Genomic DNA, 20,071 nt, shown 5'->3' with positions numbered 1-20,071 from the left:
GGGACACACTGACCGTCTTCCCGTCCTGTCCTCGAGCAGGAAGCTGAATGACCCCTACCCTTTGGCCTGCCTTCTCACCCTTTCGGCTCCAGCCAGCCAATTTCCTTGCATCAAAGGCCATTTGGTACCCAGCAGCCAGACAAGAGGTGTGGGTCCGACAGGGAGGCCGGAGTGGGGCCCAGTGCCCTTGGAAGCAGGAAGGACATCCTCTGTCCCCTTCTTGCTCACTGCACTCCACTCCCTCATCTCAGAGAAGCTGTCAACCCCTCCCCAGAAGACCTGCGCTGCTGGGGCAAAGCCCAGCAGCCTGTCTAGTTGATAAGAACCAGGGAGCTGGCTTCTCACCCTATGGGCCTGGTCAGCCTCAACATGGAAGGATGAAAAGAATAAATCAGGGTCACAATGTAAAGTGCAAGGAACCTGCACACAGCCCCCTACTGCTCACTGGTCCACAGGTGTTTCCCCCCCTCCACATCAGACAGGACACCCAGGCTCAGAGAAAACCCATTTGCACAAATAAGGTCCCTGACAGTCAAAGTCAGTGGTCCAAAGCCACGTGATGTTTAAGAGGACAGGATTTAAGCCCGAGTCAGGAATATCTGAGCTCCATGAATCCCTGCCCCCTTCTCCCTTCCCGAAGGCCCTTTAAAACACTCACCCCTCTATAAAGCTAAATAGACTTTTTTAATACATAAATTAACCACTTTATTGAATATCAATAAACTGTACATATAACTATACAAAACGTTTCCTTAGTACAAAATGTTGCTTGCAATATAAATACCAGTGTACCTTTAAAAATGTAAACATCTTCCTCCTGGGTCCACCTGTCAGACCCCAAAAAGTTCTGGGAGACACATCGGTCGGGCTGAAGCACCCCACTCAGGCCCCCAACAAGTGACAGCAATTACTCACAGTCCCTTTTGGGACTGTTGTTAAATTGCCCATGAGACAGTGCCACCATGACAAAATAGGAGGCTGAGATAGCTGCCCAGGCCCAGGGGCAACCTGGGGTCTAGACACGTCCTTGTGTCAGTGGCCCACCACAGGCCCCCCGGGCTGAACCTGGGGGTGGATTACTGCATAGTTAGTCACACCTCCTGGAGGGGTGGCCTGAGGGTTCCGGTGGGGGAGGAATGGGTTCCCCTGAGTGCGGGGGAGCTTCCTATCAGTCTGTCGGCTTTGTCCTGGAGCTCAAAGCAGCTGTATCCAAACACCTTTGGATACACAAACCCACACAGAGAGGCTGACTCCAGAACACTCAGCTGCAAGCCACCCTCCCTATCAGCCATCCACAGAAATATCCACGGAAAGGCCTCTCTCTCTCAGAGCCTACTGAGGCACCTAGGGCAGAGAGAACTGGAAAATGGTCCTCAGAGTCCTGTGGAGCCAACGCAGCCAAACAGGGGAGCTCAGAAGGGAATTCCGTGGCAGTGAGAAGGATGGGGGCACCTTCCTTCTGGAGTTGGGGAGGCTGCAGTGGAGGGGGGGGTCTGGAGAGGCAGAAGAAGCCTTGAGGGTCAGCGGGGGCCCCCTGAGCAGCCTGACTCTTGGTGTTTGTGCAGCAGGGACATGCGGGAGAAGGTTCGGGAGCAGGTCTTGCACTGATACTTCTTGACATCTGAGTGGGTCTGTAGGTGGGCCCGAAGGTTGGAGCGGTCAGCAAAGGCACGGCTGCAGTGGGAGCAGGAAAAGGGTTTCTCGCCTGGGGACAGAAAACAAGAGTTGAGCGCTAAAACCACTTGGGATAACAACTGACATTTATTTATTGAAATCCCTGCCCACCCACTGGGGCCTTTAGAGCCCAGATCACCCCACCGCTGAAGGAATCCCATGACCCAAGGACCCAGACCATATCTAGTGTCCAAAGGCCTGGATATGATTGGGAGCTCTGCCACTTCCCACCATGTGACCTGGAGCAAGTCATCTGGCTTCTCTAAGCCTCCAGTTGCTCATCTGTAAAATGGAGCTGTTCATCCCCACCCCCATAAGGGTTGGTAAACCAGAGATGGTAAATAAAGCACTTATCCAGGCAAGCCAGCTGAGACAATGATGGCAACTGAACACTTTGTGCCAGAGACAGTGAGGAGCATCATACGCTTATCTCACTTAATCCTACCCTTGTCCTCAGTTTAGAGATGGTGAAACGGAGGCACAGAGGAGCCAAGTAGCATACGCAGGGTCACGCAGCAAGAACCAAGCAGCCTGACTCCAGAGCCTGTGATTTTAACCACCACTCAGATGGCCTCTCACTTAAGGGGGCTGTAGTGGGTGTTCCTCATTATCACTTCTGGATTTACTTCATCTGGGGACAAAGCTTGAGTCAGCCTTAAAGGCTCCCTGCCACACCCCTCCCCCCAGCAGGTTAGGCCACTTCTCTGAGCCGCCTCCCCATCACAAAACTGACCACGTTTGGTAATTTCAAATCTTGTCTGTCTCCCAATCAGACTGAGTCCCATGAGAGCAGGGGCCTCCCCTGAATTCACTCCAAGGGCTCAGGCCTGGGACCCCCCAAGAGGCTACAGAAATTTTTATCTTTTTTTTTTTTGAGAGAGAGAATGAGAGAGAGAGAGAGCATGAGAGGGGGGAGGGTCAGAGGGAGAAGCAGACTCCCTGCCGAGCAGGGAGCCCGATGCGGGACTCGATCCCGGGACTCCAGGATCATGACCCGAGCCGAAGGCAGTCGCTTAACCAACTGAGCCACCCAGGCGCCCGAAATTTTTTATCTTATGACTTGATTGAAACCCTTTCCCACTTGTGGCTCTCACACCACTGCCTGGTGAAGGCTGTGCTGAAGAAGAGTTATGCACATAGAGCTACGTACACAGTCAAGTGCTCAGTAAGTGCTTATACAATAGATTGTCTTTTTTTAAAGCCTCAGAGGAGCCTGACCCCTCAATCACCATCAGGTAATGCTGTTCACCAACTTTTCATAATTCCTGCCCCAACTAAGACGATAAAGTTCACAAAAATTGACAATGTTGTGTTTTGTTTTTTCTTTCTTGGGAGTGCAGCATTTCATAAATAAAAAGTGTGAAAAATAACTCATTAAACAAGTACTTATCAAGCTTCCAATCTGTGCCAGGCAATAATGCTGAACATTCTCTACTAAAAAAGGAGAATTCTACCCTCTCTTTGTGCACACATAGTCCTGATTTTAAAGGGACTGGTTCCCAGCATTATATGCCCCTAGGCCATGGCCCATTTGTTAAATCCCAGGGATGGAATTCAAGAGCAGGGAATGAATGAATTCCAGCCACCTTCTGGGTGCCTGGGGCACTGTGCTGGGCACTGGGAGGGAGGGGTCTAGAAGTCAGATGCCTGAGGCTGCCTACAGAGCCATCCATTCAAGGGCTCAGTCTCCTGGGTCAGATATACAAGGAAACCGGCCACAGAGAAGGGGGGGAACTTAGCAGGAGGACTAGGGAAGGGATGCCTGAGTTAATTGGCTGTCATTATTGAGCACCCTCTGCATACTAGGCCTGAAGGGTCTGAGGACCGCACTACAAGGTCCAAGTGAAGTTCTTCCTCCTTCACATGCTCCCTTATGAACTAAGGGCTTACTGTATGCAGATATGGGTAAGGGCAAGGAGTCCTATTTTCCCCAGGGTGCAGAAAGCCACTTCCCGCTCACCTCCTTGGCAGAGGTGAAGGAGCCCTGGCTCAGTCTTATGAGCTGTGACTTGGGAAAGTGATTTCCTTCTGTGCCTCAGTTTCCTGATCTGTAAGGTGGGGGTTGCGACAGCACCTCCCTCCTAAGGTTGTTGATTTATTGCATTAACCCAGGTGAAGGAAGTCATGGGCAATGCCCCTCCCATACAGCAAGTGCTCAGTGAATGTTACCTTTGTCATGTATGACCAGACATGAAACGTGAACAAAGGAGGAAGGAGGCCTTATAGGATGTGATTGGGTGGAGGTCTGTGTGTGCAAGCAGCAGGCACAGACCTGCACCCCTTGCAGATCCTCCATCCCCACAGACGTCTTTATGGTGTTCCTGGCGAGTGTGAAATCGGCACCAGGCCGGCGGGGACAAAGGCCGCCGAGGGGGGGCACTGTACATGCGATACTCCCCGGATTAAAGGGGCCTGACACGCTGTGGGCCAGCAGCTGCGGCCCGGAACAGGTGCTGGGCACCACTGGCCCATGCACCTGCTCCACCCCCCCAGCCCCCACCCACTGGGCCCACCATTAAGGCACACAATGGGAGTCAATGAGGATGGTGATGATGCATTTCAACAGGCTTTTTGTGTCCCAGCCGTGCCTTTACATGAAAATGTCCTGATGGGTGGGGAGAGAAGCTGGGGGGCTCAGGGGAGCACCCCAAGGGTTCTGACTCCTCCAAATAGAGCCCTCTTCAGCTGGGCAATTGCCCAAGACAGAGGCCAGGCAGTTGGACCTTTACATCAGGTCCCTTTAAAATCAGGACTACGTGTGCACAAAGAGAAATGGGGAGCCACAGTCTGCATGCTGGGGAGGATGCCAGGGACACTCTGTAGGAGTAATGATGATACTCATAATGCCTGCAAAACACCAGGCCTAACAAACCGCCCCACTGGCCCTCACGGCTCAGAGGTCAGCCACTGAGCCAGGAAATGCCAGAACTGAGGTCTCCAACCCACTCAGCTTGACCCCAAAGCTAATAGCTATGACCCTTGAACCTTCTCCCAAAGTTACTCCCCAAAGAGCAGCCCCAAGTATGGTGGCCTCCACCTTTCAAGTTCTGAAAAGACACAGTGGGGACCTTTTCCACATTTCCAGAAAGTTAAGAGGACAGAAGAGGCTCCATCTCACAATTTTCTACACATTTAGTATTATGTTTTTGAAACATCAAGACCTGTTTTCTGCTGGCAAAGGTATTCCCAGGTCTGAATAGGACTGAGGTTATCTTCTACTCCATGGTGGGGGTGGGGAGAGCAGGTCTGAGAACCATGATTAACAAATTATTATGAAGTGATTAAGGAGCCACTGAATCTTGATAGCCAACCTATAAAATGCTATCAGAATCCACCCTATAGGATTATGCTATCATAATCCTGAGGCTCAGACGTTACATCACTTGCCCAAGGTCACACAGCATGGAAGCAGAGCAAATATCAAAACCATTTCTGGACACTCATGTATCAAGTGGGGGTCCAGGTGCTTTCTTTCATTTAACTGGCGCAGAAACCCCACAAGATGTTCTTATGCTCATTTTACAGATGTGGAAACTGAGGCTCAGAGAGGTGAAACATCGACTCAAGGTTTGAAGTTCTGCAAGCAGGATTCAGAGCCAGGTGGGGGGTCTCACAACATCCTGCCTGGCTGAGGTGGGGGTGGGGATGGGCTGGGGGCAGGGTGGAGTGAGGTGGGCCCCTTCACACCTGGCCCAGCAGCAAGGTGTTGGTTGCACCTCTCCCATACCCAACTCCAACCCATTTGGTGGGGAAATGGAGACTGCAGAGACATAGTTATCTACTTTCGCCCATCTGCTTAGCTGATGAGCGAGTGAATGTTTCTGCCAAACATTTCAGACAGCCAAGCCCCTAAACTAATGAGCCAGAAGTCAGGAGACTCGAGCCCCGGTTTCCACACTCCGAAAAAGAAATCACAGCAAGCCCAGTCCGCCCCCAGAGCTGGCAGAGAAGGCAGCGGGGACCGCGATGAGAAGGGCGGTGGCCCACGGGGACACTCACCGGTGTGGGTCCGGACGTGGCCCTGCAGCAGCCAGGGCCTGGAGAAGGCCTTCCCGCAGGTGCCACAGACGCAGGGCAGCGTGTGGCTTCGGATGTGCATCTTGAGGGCACCCAGGCTGAGGTATTCCTTGTTGCAGTACTTGCAGTTGAAGGCCTTTCGAGTCTGGGAGTCCTTGGCCACGGAGAGCCCGGCCAGCTGCGTGGGCAACTGGCCCAAGCCTGGGAAGGCAGCATAGCCCTCGGCCTCCAAGGAAGAGGCTGAGGTGGAAGAGAAGGACGAAGGAGCCGGTGAGGGGGGGCTGGGGGGCTGGGAGCCTTTCCCACTGTCCTCGTCCGACAGGGAGGTCAGCTCCACGGCCTTGGGGACCTCCTGGGGCAGAAGGGAGGCCCAGCCGATGGGCTGGGCTTGGGGTGCCAGGAGAGAGTCCCAGATGAGCGTGGGCAGAGAGGCCGTGGGGTTGAGGACCTCGGGAGGTGGGATGGCCGCCAGCAGGTGGGCCTGGTCGTAGGGCTGCTGGAAGGTAAACTCTGAGGGGAGACGGAGAAAAGGGCAGGGTCAGGCATTCGGTCGCGCAGTCAGTCAACAAACAGTAGCCTGCTGCGGGCGGGGGCCGCGGGGCCGGCACTCAGTACTTACTGGAGGAAGGAAAGGATCCCGGCCGGGGGCGGCCCGTCCTGCCCGCCCGGAGCCCCTCCTCACCCGGGCCGCCCGGCTCGCCCGCCTCGGCCTCCAGATCTTACGCGAAGGGCGCCGCCGTCCAGCCCCGACTCGGGGCACTCCCCCTGTGCCTCCCCGGCACCTCCCGGCCCGCGGGCCACCGCCGGCGCCTCCCCTTCTCAGGCGCGTGGCCCCCGCCCCACCTCCGGCCGCGCTCTCCCCCAGCGGAGCCCCCTCGCTTCCCCGCCGTCGGGGCTCGGCCGCCGCGCAGTCTCCGCACGCCAGACCCCCGCCCTCGGACAGCCCTCCCCCAACCGCCCGCATCCACCTGCCCGGGCTCCTGACGCCCCTCTGCACACTGCCCCGCGCCGGGCCCTTGGGCTCGGTTCCGGGCCCTGGACTTGGCCCCCGGGGCCCCCTCCCCCAAGGTGCCCCCCACGCGGCCTTCGCCGGTCTCCCCGAAGCCCCCGGGGTCCCTCACCCCGTCCACTCACCTGGGGAAGAGTCGTGCAGCTCGCTGTAGTTGGGCCTCCGGCGGGAGCAGGCGGACTTCCTGACGAGGAAAGAGCGCGGCATGGTGGCCGAAGCAGCCGGGGTCGCCGGGTCGCGCAGGGGTGGCGAAGTACTCCACCCGCGAGGCCGAGCCGCTGCGCTGTGAGTGGAGACGCGCCGCCAACTCCTTTAAGTACGCCAGCCTCTGGATGGGGCGGGGCCTGGTGAGACCACGCCCCTTTGTCACCTCCGCGCCAATCGAGGCGCGCCTTCGCCAGAGGCCACGCCCCGAGCAGGTGCGCCGGGGGCTGGCGGGGCTAGCGCCGCGTGGCGCTGGGGGCCGGGCGGGGGCCGCTCAGAGGTCCGGCTGCGGGCGCTGCAGCAGCGGACTGCGGGAGGGCGGGCGCCGGGAGCCCCAGGCTAGGCGGGACCCCCTTCGGGACCCCGCGCGCCCGCCAGCTCAGCGCTGCACGGTCGTCCGCCTCTGGCGCCCCCTGGCGCCGCGTACCGCGGGTCTGGGCACCTGATGTTCCGAAACCGCCTCCGCCTCGGGCACGGGGAGGGGGGCGGAAATTTCCTCGGTCAGGCTGGCGCCTCGCAAAGAGCGTGGGATTGACGAGGGACGATACACATTTCGGAGGAGGATGCGAGGAAATGAACACCTTCACGTGGCTGCTGGCAGTGTGAAATGCCACAGCCTTTTTGCAAAGCAATCTGGCATCATCTAGCAAAAGGCATCCGTTCCTTCGCTTAGCAAATGTTTACTAGCACCCGCTACGTGCCAGTCACTATTCCCGGAGCTGGGGTAACAGTCCTGAACAAAACACTCGGGGTTTCTAATGAAGGGTAGCTCGCCGTTTGGTGGGGGAGAGAGACTAAGTAAACAGGCAATAATTAAGCAAAGGGAAGTGTGCTTTGATGCGGGGGAGGCCACAGGGCACTGTGACAGTCAAGAAGCGGGTCACCTGACAGGGGGTCCGGGGCAACTTCCCAGAGGAAGTGAAGAAATACCGAGGGGAAAGGCCCGAGGTTAGAATCAGTAACTACTTCAGAGTCATTGAGAGCAGCTCCCAGGGATGGGGGTGGGGTGGGCAAGCTGGAGAGGTCAGATCTGCTGGGCCTCCAGGGCCTAGAGGAGTTTGAACTTTGCCCCAAGGACAGTGGGAGCCAAGACAGGATTTTCAGCAGAGGAGGGACCTGTTAGAGTTTGGTTGAGAAAGATCACTCTGGGCAGGTGGGAGAAAGAAGTAGGAAAGGGAGGGGCTGAGGTGGGTCTTCTCACCTGTCTGGGCGTCATGAATCCTGCGTCTAAAGTACCTAACTCCAGGGGCGCCTGGGTGGCTCAGTCGTTAGGCGTCTGCCTTCTGCTCAGGTCAGGATCCCGGGGTCCAGGGATGGAGCCCCACATCGGGCTCTCTGATCAGCAGGGGGCCTGCTTCTCCCTCTCCCACTCCCCCTGCTTGTGTTCCCTCTCTCACTGTGTCTCTGTCAAACAAATAAATAAAATCTTAAAAAAAATAAAGTACCTAACTCCAGGCTCCACAGTGGGGGGGCGGGGCACTGACTGATCAAATGTGGGGTGGGCCCAGGGGAGGGACAGCTGGAGCCTCACCCTCAGCTCTGCTGTGAGCCCACCCACTCCAGACAGGGCCATGCCAGGCCTGGAGTTAGGGTGGGGGGCACAGAAATAAATCCACAGGTTTCCCCCCCCCCCCAGCTTGTTTCCATCTGTGAAGCAAGGACTATGAAAACCTGTAGGCCCCTACTCACCACCTAGAATGTGGGCATGGACAACTGTCTGTTTGCGTCATTAACTTGTGTTCTAGTTGGTGAGTCGAAGGTAAGGTGGGGGGAGGCGGGCCATATGCAGTCACTATGAAGACACACCCCCCTCCTGTGTCTATTTAGTTCCAAAATGTCGTGATTCTCCACTCGAAGCCAGAGGGAGGAGTAGCACTGTGTCTCTCTGCTCAAACCCTCCTATGTTCCTGTCTCACCCAGATTAAAAGCCAAAGTCCTCACCACAGCCCTCCACCCAGCTGATCTGACCTATGCTGACCTTGTCTTGAGCCACTCTCCCCACTCTCCAGGCACAATGATCGCCCACCACACGTCTTTGTGTTCTTCCACATCCCAGCCCTTTTCCACCACAGGACCTTGGCACCTGCCAGCCATCACTGCCCCCCCCCAATCCCTCTTCCCCCAGATCTTCACCTGGCTGGCTCCTTTTCAGTCTGTTTCATCATTTTCACCAAATGCCTCATTAGTAATGAGAGAAATGTAAATTAAACCACAGCGAGATACGATTTCACACCCATCAAAAGAAAAAAAAAGCTAAAATTTGGTCAATATCAAGTGTTGATGAGGGTGTAAGGGCATCAGGACTTTTGTCCCATGCTGAGGAGAGTGTCAATGGGCACAACCACTTTGAAAAAGTTTGGCATCAGCTAGCAACAGGTGACTCTCCTCCCAGCATTCTACTTCTAGGCCAATCTATTCGAAGGGGTTCTCAGCCCAGACCGCAGATTAGATTCTTCTAGGGAACACCCAAGCCTGAGCCCCACCTCCACAGACATCCTGATTTAATTAGTCTGGGTACGGGTGGGGGCGGTCTCCGGTATTAGCATTTTTTAAAACTCACCAGGTGATTCTAGTGAGCCATCAAAGCTGAGAACTGCTGCCCAGCCCTAAACTCAGAAGAAACAAGAGAATATTCACCGAACCCTTGTTCCTAATAGCAAAAACTTGGAAACGACCCAAATGTTTATCAACAGTATCATGGATTAACGATCCATGGTACAATCCCATAATGTAAGAGTAAATCCTATCTCCTGGAGATGCCGATAGGTAGAGTCCAGGGGCCGCGAGTGCTCAGACACCATGGCCTGGGCCTCCGGCTTTCCATTTTCCTCGGTTGGTCGGGCACCTGCGCCTGGGAGGGAGTACAGAGCGGGAGGACCCTTTCTCAGATCTGGGCTGTCCCCTCCTTTCTGATTGAATTGCCCCCGCCCTCGTTCCCCTGCCTCCTGGAAACGGCGGAGACCGCGAGGTGGGGGGAAGCGGGCTTCGAACGAGGCTCCGAACGAGGCTCCGGGGCCACAGACCATTTCTCCGAGGTGCTGCCCCTAGGCTGCGTAGCGGGGTGGGGTGGAGGGGGGAAGGCGACACTTCAGATGCAGTGGTGTCAGGTCCTCCCGGAAGTGGGCGGCCTCTGCGATGGAGCCGCGGGCCAGGCGACCGCTCCCCGCCCCACGCCCCGGGGCGCGGTCCTCGGGCGCCCTCTGCTGGCCGAGGCGCTCCCTGAGACCGCTTCTGGGCCGCCCCGTGCGGGGCTGGGCACACACGCCGGTAAGGGGGTGAAAACTGGTGCACCTGCCCTGGAGAACAGTTTGGGACTATGTCATGTGACCAGGAATGGCCTCTGAGAGGAAGATAAATTTGAACACAGGCCTGCATTTTCCACAGGTGTCCATCCCCCAACTAAAAGTAAAAACAATAGAAGCGCCTGGGTGGGTCAGCGGGTTAAGCGTCTGCCTTTGGCTCAGGTCATGATGGGGGGGTGGTCAGGGGATCGAGCCCCGAAGACGGGCTCCCTGCTCAGTGGGGAGCCTGCTTCTCCCTCTCTCTCCTTTTGCCCTCCCCCCGCCCAGCTCATGCTTGCTCTCTCTCAAGCGCGCTCTCTCTCAAATAAATCTTAAGAAAAATAAAAAGTAAAAACAATAACTAAAAATGTGACTGACAACCATCCAAAGCAGAAAGTCTCCATCCCAGATATCCTCCCCAAAGGCAACTATTTTTACCAGTGTCTTTTATGACCTTCCAGAGATGGTCTTTATAGAAACAAGGCATGTACATATTAATATATATTATTTATATTATAATTATATATTTATTTATATATTAATATATATTATATAAATATGTACATGCCTCCTTTATGTACCACAAATGGGAGCCCGCATGCTAGCCTACACTTTGCCTACACTTTGCTTTTTCCTTCCAAGTAACAATATTCAGCGTCTTGACAATTATTCCGTATCATTACACGCAGCTTCCTTAATCTTTTGCAGGACTACAGACTCTTCCACTGTATGAATTATACCACAATCACTCAATTTATCTAACAAGAGGACTCATGCTGAGCCTTCAGGTTAGATTACAATTTTTTTGCTACTATAAACAAGGTGGCAATTTCAATGAATATCTTGTACACACATCTTTGCACTCTGCGTCAAAGATATGTTATATAAAATGTTGATACATTTGTCCAAATGTCCTCCCAAAAGGTTAAAATAAATTATACTTCCACCAGCAGGGTGGTGAGGGCCCTTTTGTAAAACCTGGCCCAGGAAGGGTATTGTCTGACTTTTTTATCTTTGCCCATCTGATAAGGGAAAGTGAGACCTCCTAGTCACAATGTGCATTTCACATGAATGGGGTGGAGCGTTTTTTACACGCTCCAAAGCCATTTCTGTTTCTCCATATTCCAAACTATCCCTTCATGTCCTTTGGTCACAGAGTTGATGAATTTGTTAGTTGCTAAGAGCTCTTTGTATATTAAGCCAACTGGCCCCTGTTGATTAGATCATTAATCAGTGAGCAAATCAATCAAGGAGTTAATCTTGACCAGGAAGAAGACATTGTCTATAGAAAGTTCAAGGAATGAGTCAAGGCTCAATCTCCACCCTTATCCTTCCTTGATTTAAAAAACAAAACCTCTTGAGTGTCTCGCACTTGCCTGAAAGCAATGATTCAGCCTTGGGCCTGACCCCATAGGCCCTCTGAAGGAGTCAAAAGTCACCATCCCTGGATATAAATGGCTTTCAAGGGAGTTTTTGGGTCCAAGTCTATTGTGTGTGGCCCAGAGTTGGGGACTCCAAGAAAAGATGCGCAAACCCTTTTCATTCCAATCTGCTGAGCACTTGCTGTGTGCCTAGTCTGCGCAGGAGCCTCATTCATATGGGCATCTTTCTAGCACCCCAAGGTGGTATTCGATGCTCCTACACTCAGGCCAAGGCCCACCTAGAGACCAGTTAATGCATTACAGTGCAGTCATATTACACACCTGTCAAAAAGGAGAAAGCTCTACATGTAATGGATTCAAGGTACAGGTACAGAACAGCAAAAGCACAATTTGCCTATAAAGAGGGAGAAATAGGGCGCCTGGGTGGCTCAGTCAGTTAAGCGACTGTCTTCAGCTCAGGTCATGATCCCAGGGTCCTGGGATCGAGTCCCGCATCGAGCTCCCTGCTCTGCGGGGAGCCTGCTTCTCCCTCTCCCACTCCCCCTGCTTGTGTTCCCTCTCTCGCTGTGTCTCTCTCTGTCAAATAAATAAATAAAATCTTTAAAAAAAGAGGGAGAAATATATAGGTATTTCTTAGAGACACAGAAACCACCTCTGGAGGGAGACACTGGAAACTGGTAATAGTGGTTGTCTCTGAGGAGGGGATCTGGGTGGCTGCCAGGCAGGGGTGGGAGGGAGAGGCTTTGCTACATGCCCCATCCCATGTCTGAATTTTTTTTATCATGTGTAAGTATTAGCCTCATTAATTTTAATAGGGTAGCAAAAGTTGCTCATCATAGAAGACTTGCTAAGTACCTAACAGTCCAATCAATGGAATATTTTACAGCTGTCAAAATGTCAAAGCCTACCTGTGTACATAAACCCTCCTCGGCTCCCATCTCTCTAATAGAAAAAGCCACTCTTGTCACTACACCGGGAGGCTCTGCAGAGTCTGGCTTTTGTGGCCCCTCTGAGCCCACGAGGCATCACCCGCAACACCCCGGGCATGGTCCAGCTTCAGCGACTTTGCATGTGACGCTCCCTTTTCCCTGAAATGTTCTCCAAGAAGGCCTCCAGACTCACCGCCTCATCTCTTCAGGGAAGCCTTCTCTGGCACCATTTCATCCCTCACCCCTCTTTCCTCCAGTCTCAGACTCCTATCCCCCCTCCCTGTTTGACTTTTCTCCCCTGCACTCACCACTACCTGACATAGTGTTATGTTTTACTTATTTTGCTGATTGCCCTTTAGGCCAGAGGTTGGCAAATACAGCACGTGGGCCAAATCCAAGCTGAGGTTTGTCTTGGTATGGCGAGAAAGGGCGCACAAGGGGGCTGGGGGGCAGAGAGAGAGGGAGGAGATGCCCCGCTAAGCAGGGAACCTGACCCAGGACTTGATTCCAGGACCCTAAGATCATGACCTGAGCCGAAGGCAGATGCTTAACCCACTGAGCCACCCAGGTGCCCCTAGATATTACATAAAAGTTTATTTAGGGGCGCCTGGGTGGCTCAGTGGGTTAAGCGACTGCCTTCGGCTCAGGTCATGATCCTGGAGTCCCAGGATCGAGTCCCGCATCGGGCTCCCTGCTTGGCAGGGAGTCTGCTTCTCCCTCTGACCCTCCTCCCTCTCATGCTCTCTGTCTCTCATTCTCTCTTAAATAAATAAATAAATAAGTAAGTAAGTAAGTAAGTAAGTAAGTAAGTAAGTAAGTAAGTAAATAAAAGTTTATTTAGGTAATCTCTACCCCCAACATGGGGCTTGAACTCAGGACCCTGAGAGATCAAGAGTTGCATGCTCTACTGACTGAGCCACAAAGCGTCCCTAAATATTACATTTTGTCAATAAAAAAATTTGTGGAAATGTGTTTTCTCTTGTTACAGAGAGAATGTCCTCACTATTGAGGCTTCCAAAACCTAAATATTAACTCTCCGCTCTACATGGCTCCACCTGGGCAGGAACTGGCTCATTCACTACTGTGACCTACACACCTCACCAGCACCTGCTATTTATAGTAGGTGCCTAAGAAATATTAGCTGAATGGATGAATGAACCACAAGACTTTGAAAAAAATTCAGGGATACAGTATATCTAATAGGCTGCCTTTTGTGCAGAAGTAAATAAGATAATATCCACCGTGTAGGCCCAGGCTATCTATGAAAGGTGACCCAAGAATTTGGTTGCATCTGAGGAGGGAAATGGACAGGGGTGGGTAGGAGGCTTCTTTGCCTCCTAACCTTTTCTGGAGGGTATGAATGTTTTATTTCGGATACACGTGTCACAATTTCAAATAAACTACTTTTTCATGAAAACAAAAAACCACCCAGCCACCAGACTGCCTCTGAGACAGTCTCTTCACCTATTCAATAGGGGCAATAAGAAGGGGGAGTTCTGGAACGATCCTGGGTAACGAGGAAGAGGTGATCACCCCGGTTAAAAGGCAGTTGACTGAGGCCTCAAGGGTGACAGGTGTGTGTGGACTGAGTGATGCCCTGGAGCCAGGCCTCTCTCCGCACCTGCCGTGCTGGTGCTCCAGGCCTATGACAGGGCGCCCCTGGGATCTCTCCTAGGTGCAGAGTGTACCCTCCCCAGCTAAACTCCCTGTGCATTCACCACCAGGGGCTCTCACGCACACACACACACACACACACACACAATCTTTCAAACTATCTCTCAAACTATCTCACACACTAATTTGGCCTTGGCAGCCTCGCCCCTTGGACTGGACTGCTACCACCCTGTTCTCTCCACCTTCCTGGCAGAAGGCTGAGCCTGTCTCTAGGAAAAGCCCCAGGAGCCTCCTCTATGCCCTCCCCACACCCCCCTTTCACACCTGTAGACCCCTCGGCCTCTCTGAACCTTGCATGTGGGAGATATCGCCAAGCAGGGGAAGTGAATGCAAACGATTTTCTCAAGTCAGAGTCAGCTCTTAGCTGCAGACTCAAAATAAAATCCAAACCCTGCTCATGGCCCCCAAGCTGCTCTGTCACCTTCACTCTCCCCCTTGCTCATCCAGCCTTGCTGGCCTTCTTTCTGCTCCTCTTCACACAGGTTCTTTCCCATAGCAGGACTTTTGCCCTTACTGCTCATCTGCCCAGAACGCCCTCCCCAGCTCTTCCCAGAGCTGGCCTCAGCTCAAGCATCACCTCAGAGACACTAATGTCATCTCACTTCCCCACTTGTCACACTGGCCCATTTGGTTTCCACAGCAAGCCCTGAGTGGTAGGCAAGATCATTAGCCCCATTTTATATATAAGGAAACTGAAGCTCAGAGGTCAGATACCCCCAAATCACAGTGAGTGAGCCACAGAAGGTAGCTGGCCGAGGAGGCTAGGCTATTGTGATAACCCAGCAGGACACAAACAAGGTCTCTGTGCCCTGTGGAGCTCACAGGTGAGGGAGGAAGACAGGAACAGGCAACTCACCAGCCCCAAGGGATGCAGGGTGAGTCAGAGGACTGAGATCCAAACCGACTCCAGGCTGAGGTCACAGGATGGGCAGGTGAGAGGGGAAGGGAAGTGAGAGGACATTCAGGCAGCAGTGACCAGCGGCCACCATGATTAAGAAGCCCAGGGACAGATGAATGTTCCAGGATGTGAGAACAGTTCAGGAAGGCAGAGCCCCAGGACACTGCCAGTACTTTTTAAAACCAAAAATGTTTAAGTGGAGTTTAGGAAATTGTGATGTTTTTAATATTTGTATTTATTATATTAACACTTTTAAGACATATACACAAATTACCGCAGAGCACAAAGCTGGGGCCCCACCTAGTTCTACCACCCGTGGTTGTGGGACCTAGACAAGTCCCTTCCCCTCAACTACGACCGCTACCCAGGTCAGGAGCTAAAACCTCCAGAGCTACCTCAGAAGCCCTCCGTGCACACGTGTCTACACACACACACTCATCCCTCTATCCCGACTTCACCTTGCTGCTCTCACTGATCTTGGAGACAGGGTTTCCAGATAAAAATACAGAAGCCCAATTAAATTATAATTTCAGATAAACAACAAATATACTTTTATTGTAAGACTGTACGGGACAAACTTATTCTTTATCTGAAATTCAGAATTAACTGGGCTTCCTGTATTTTCATTTGCTAAATCTAGCAGCCCTACTTGGAGCCTGGCTCCGAGGGGCACAGCACAATCTATAACCAGCCCCGTCAATGTGCAATTAGGTTGCTTCTCAAGAACAATGGTCCCACGAAAATCCCTGCATCGGGGACTCTGACCTTACCTACAGCTGTATCTGTAGGGTGTGTTCACAAAAGTGACTCAGTCACTTCTCTGCCGGGATTCCTGTGGCCAGGCCACTGGGGCCTCTACGCCTCACACAGGCTCCGTCTGTCTCCTCAGGCATGCTTCTTTCTCCCCCGACTCTGCCTGTCTCTGTCTCCCTATTTCTGCCGCTCTCAACCTTGCTCTATTTGATCCAGCAGCTCTGCATTATAAAACACTCAGACAAGGAGGCAAAATGTATTTGCAAGGATGCTCACTCTGGCACGGTCTAGAACAATCTAAATACCCATTGGTAAGGAAGTATGGTCCACCCTCACCAGGAGCATCACGCAGCCATTAAAATAACACGACACTGACATGGGAAGATGTGGGTGGATACATCTTGGAGTGAAAAATGCATGTTACAGACAACAAGTGGAACATTCGCCCATTTTAAGTTTTAGCCAGAAATATGGTGACTCAAGGACATGTAAGTATTCCACTATTGACGGGATGGGTTGTCCGGGTGTCTGTGGGGTGGGGTGAATGGTTTCGACTTTCTTCTTTATATTTTTCTGCCCTACATGTCTTCTGTTAACAATAAGCATTATGGGGGTGCCTGGGTGGCTCAGTTGGTTGAGCGACTGCCTTCAGCTCAGGTCATGATCCCAGGGTCCTGGGATCGAGTCCCGCATCAGGCTCCCTGCTCGGCGGGGAGCCTGCTTCTCCCTCTCCCACTCCCCCTGCTTGTGTTCCCTCTCTCGCTGTGTCTCTCTCTGTCAAATAAATAAAATCTTTAAAAAAAAAAAATAAGCATTATGATTTTTGACACCGTGCATATTTGCTTTATAATTTTCAATACTGTGCCTATTTCCTGTCCTTTCTACATATTTATACACAGGCATCACTTTTTTCTGAACCATTTAAGAATAAGAAACATCATGTCCTTTACTTTTAAACTCCTCTATGCATACCTTTTAAGAACAAGGATATCCCCCTTATGTAACTGTCCATACAACTGTCAAAATTGGGAAATCTAACATTGATAAAATACTGTTCCTTATTCCACAGTCCACATTCCAATGTCAGCAATTGGCCCAATAACATCCTTTCTGGTAACCCCCACCTATCAAGGCTCCAACAGGAATCATGCAGCATGGCTACCAGCCATCACACCTCTGTAGGCTCCTTTAATTGGACCTTGACAGGAAAAGTTCTGGCTGTTCTGCAGAATGCCCCTCAATTTGGATGACTTGCCTGATGAATCCTTAGGATTAAGTTAAAAGTTTTTCTGCTGGGAACCTCACAAGTGGTGCTGTGTCCTCAGTGCATCCCATCAAGTGACCCATGGTTTGTCCCATTATCAATGATACTACCTTTAATCACTTGGTGAAGGTGTCTGCTAGGTTTCTCCACTACAAAGTCACTAATTTCTCCTTTGTAGATAATTTGTGGGAGATCATTTGAGAACGAACACTTTAGATGATTTTTAGAATCAGAAAAGGTATCACTAAAGTCTTATGACCTCTAAGGACTAAGCTTGTCCACCTGATTCTAAACATCACCTGAGTCGCTGCCCCACCCAAGCTACAAGAGGTTTGTTGTAACACTAGCCTGCCTTACATTATATAGGGATTTCCTAAATTAGCCTAAGGATGCATTTTACCTGAGGTTCTTTCTAAAAGATACAGACTCCCAGGCCCCACCCATGCCTACCAATCAGAATCTCCAATAGCAAGTGACTCCCAGGTAATTCATGTCTTCAGGCCAAGTTTGGGAAACACCCCACTTAATAGCATTTAGTCATCAAACATTTGCAGCTGCTAGCTGCTTAGGACGTGCCAGGCATTGGGTGGTCTCAGGAATGGATGAAAAAAGTCGTAACGTTGGTAGCTCATTTATTAAGCATTAAGCACTTACTTTGTCCCAGGCCCTGTGTGTAGCTTTACGTGATTAAACTAGGTTCCCATAACTCTATGAGGAAGACACTTACTAACCCCATTTCACCGATGATAAGGAAACCAAAGCAGAGATCAGAGCTAGCAGTGTGGGTGCTGGGAATAGGGGGCTGTGCAGTGTGCCTGAGACCATGCATCTGATCACACCTCCACGCTGCAACACTACGTCGTTGGGTCCCTGCTTGAGCAAATTACTCATCCTCTGTGGCCTCCACTTCCTCATCTGTGTAATGAGAATGCTATTAGTGTCTCTCCTGAAGGGCTGGTTAGGATTCAATGAGATTGACTTTTCCAGAGTAACCTGAGTGCCTGGCTTTGATCACCTTTCAGGAATTAGAGGATTAAATCAAAATTATTTGAGGGTAGGCACTGTGTCAGGAACCGGGGATCAGAAGGATTATCATCATCGTTACTCCTGTATTCATAGCACCCCGCTGAGCCCCAGATGGGAGGCTCAGCAGACAGGAAGGAAGGTCAGGTGATAAGGAGATGAATACAGGCAAGAAAGCATCCAGGGACCAGATCGAGGGCCTGGGCAGATAAGGCTTCCAGCAGGCAGCGGCCATCTTATCTCACCTGCCAGCCAGAGACTCGCCCCCTCTGCCCGGCAAGGCCCTACTCTTGCACTTCCACTCTGAGGGCCAGCCTTCCTGCGCACAGTGGGGCCAGTCCCAGGCTCTAGGAGACACTGCCCCCTTCAGGCTCTCCCCTACCACCACACAAGCCCCTACTTCCGGGCAACAGAAAGGAAGTACCATTGTAGAAGAGCCCCCTTTTATAAAAGTTCCATTTCAATGTTAGGAATATTTATTGAAGGTACTTGGGGCCATAAGCACACAAGATGGGCACAGTCCTTGCCCTCAAGAGCTTAACTTCTTAGTATGGGAGAACAAGTAACCGCACAAATAATTTAATGAGGAGGTGTGAGTTGCCTAGCACATAGCAGATGTTCAGAACATTTATTGTGCTAATACACTCTGAGTAGGGTTTACAGACTCAACCAATAAAAATACACAACACCCAACGCCTGGATGGCTCAGTTGGTTAAGCATCTGCCTTCGGCTCAGGTCATGATCCCAGGGTCCTGGGATCGAGCCCCACGTCCAGCTCTCTGCTCAGCAGGGAGTCTGCTTCTCATGCTCCTTCTGTGTCCTCCCTCCCTCTCTCCCCCTCTCTCTCAAATAAATAAACTCTTTAAAAAAAATTTACACAACACCCCAGTTAAATGTGAATTCCAAACAAATAACTTTTCAGCATGAATATTCCTGGCATTCATTTCCTGACTTGAGCAAATTATACTTCTCTGAAATATCTGATACATATTTACACTAAAAAGTTATTTGTTGTTTGCTTGAAATTAACATGTATCTGGGAGTCCTGTATTTTACCCAAATATTGAGCAATGGGGTCACAGAGGTAAATAAGACAAGAATCCTGACCTCAGGGAACTTAACGGCATAGTAGGGGTATTTATACAAGAGTTCAATAAATACCCTGATTAGTACCAGGACATCAGACATGAAATTCTGATCTAGACATCCAAACTGCAACTGGAAGGCAAAAACAGTGGGGGAAGTGGCGGGGGGGCAGGGATACAGCAGCACCGAATATTCCAGAGGGATGGTGGGAGACACGACACACCTGAGGTGCAAAAAGGCTCGTATGATCAGAGCACAAGGAGTGCCAGTGTCAGGAGCTGAAGCTGGAGAGGCAGGTAGGGGCAGAGCACAGGGGGCCTGGAGGGCCATGTCCAGGTGTTGGGACTTTATCCAAGGGTATCTGGAGCCTTTGAAGAGTTTTAAAGGATATGATCCTTCTGGCTGTTTGGTGGAAGATACACTGAATGTTGGCTAGAGAACACTGGAGGCCAGAAAGAAAGTTGTGGTGATAATTCAGGTGAGATTATGGTGGGTTTGAGATGCTGGGAATGTGGAAGTCTTATCCCAAGTTCAAAGCACCCATTCCATCCCTGATTCCCCCACCACTGCCGCTCATGGAGTTTTCCCTCCAATTCAGAAAGGCACCTCTGCCCACCAAATCGCGTGGCTAGTGAGAAAATACAAGTGCATTATATGGGAGCTAAAATCAGCACAATTTTGTAATATGGGGTGTTAGGGAGGACAAAGGAGTTAAAGATGATACTCGGGCTAACTCTTGAGCCACTGGAGGGATGCTGGCCTCGCCTCCCCTAAAGTGATGGGAGAAGGACCTAGCACGGGGTGTGGTAGTAAGAGGGCAGATGATGAGTTAGTTTGGGCCATGCAGAACTGAAGATGCCCTTCAGTCATGCAATG

The 20,071-nt window shown here is 51.6% G+C and overlaps 1 protein-coding gene across 2 annotated transcripts; it reads right to left on the bottom strand.

Annotated features, from left to right (window-relative positions):
- Nucleotides 1-206: 206 nt before the first annotated feature.
- Nucleotides 207-7,250, bottom strand: SNAI1 (snail family transcriptional repressor 1). Of its 2 annotated transcripts, XM_035025390.1 has the most exons (3): nt 6,826-7,208; nt 5,674-6,201; nt 207-1,705 (listed from the first exon to the last, which is right to left on the bottom strand). In XM_035025390.1, the coding sequence occupies exons 1-3, from the start codon at nt 6,905-6,907 to the stop codon at nt 1,521-1,523; spliced, it is 795 nt and encodes a 264-aa protein (XP_034881281.1). In that variant the 5' UTR covers nt 6,908-7,208; the 3' UTR covers nt 207-1,520. The 2 variants fall into 2 exon arrangements, with proteins under 2 accessions (XP_034881281.1, XP_034881280.1); XM_035025389.1 differs by lacking the exon at nt 207-1,705 and having other exon boundaries at nt 4,257-6,201; nt 6,826-7,250.
- Nucleotides 7,251-20,071: the final 12,821 nt, after the last annotated feature.

Source organism: Mirounga leonina, unplaced genomic scaffold, assembly GCF_011800145.1.
Source record: "Mirounga leonina isolate KUSES-001 unplaced genomic scaffold, KU_Mleo_1.0 Mir_195, whole genome shotgun sequence".
Lineage (NCBI taxonomy): Eukaryota > Metazoa > Chordata > Mammalia > Carnivora > Phocidae > Mirounga > Mirounga leonina.
This window is presented reverse-complemented; position numbering and strand designations above follow the sequence as displayed.

Excerpts from the sequence above, each read along its gene's own strand:
- SNAI1 (XM_035025389.1), bottom strand. The coding sequence starts at position 6,907 with ATGCCGCGCTCTTTCCTCGTCAGGAAGTCCGCCTGCTCCCGCCGGAGG. Across the intron at positions 6,202-6,825 it reads GCTGCACGACTCTTCCCCAG|AGTTTACCTTCCAGCAGCCC; the intron begins GTGAGTGGACGG and ends GTCTCCCCTCAG.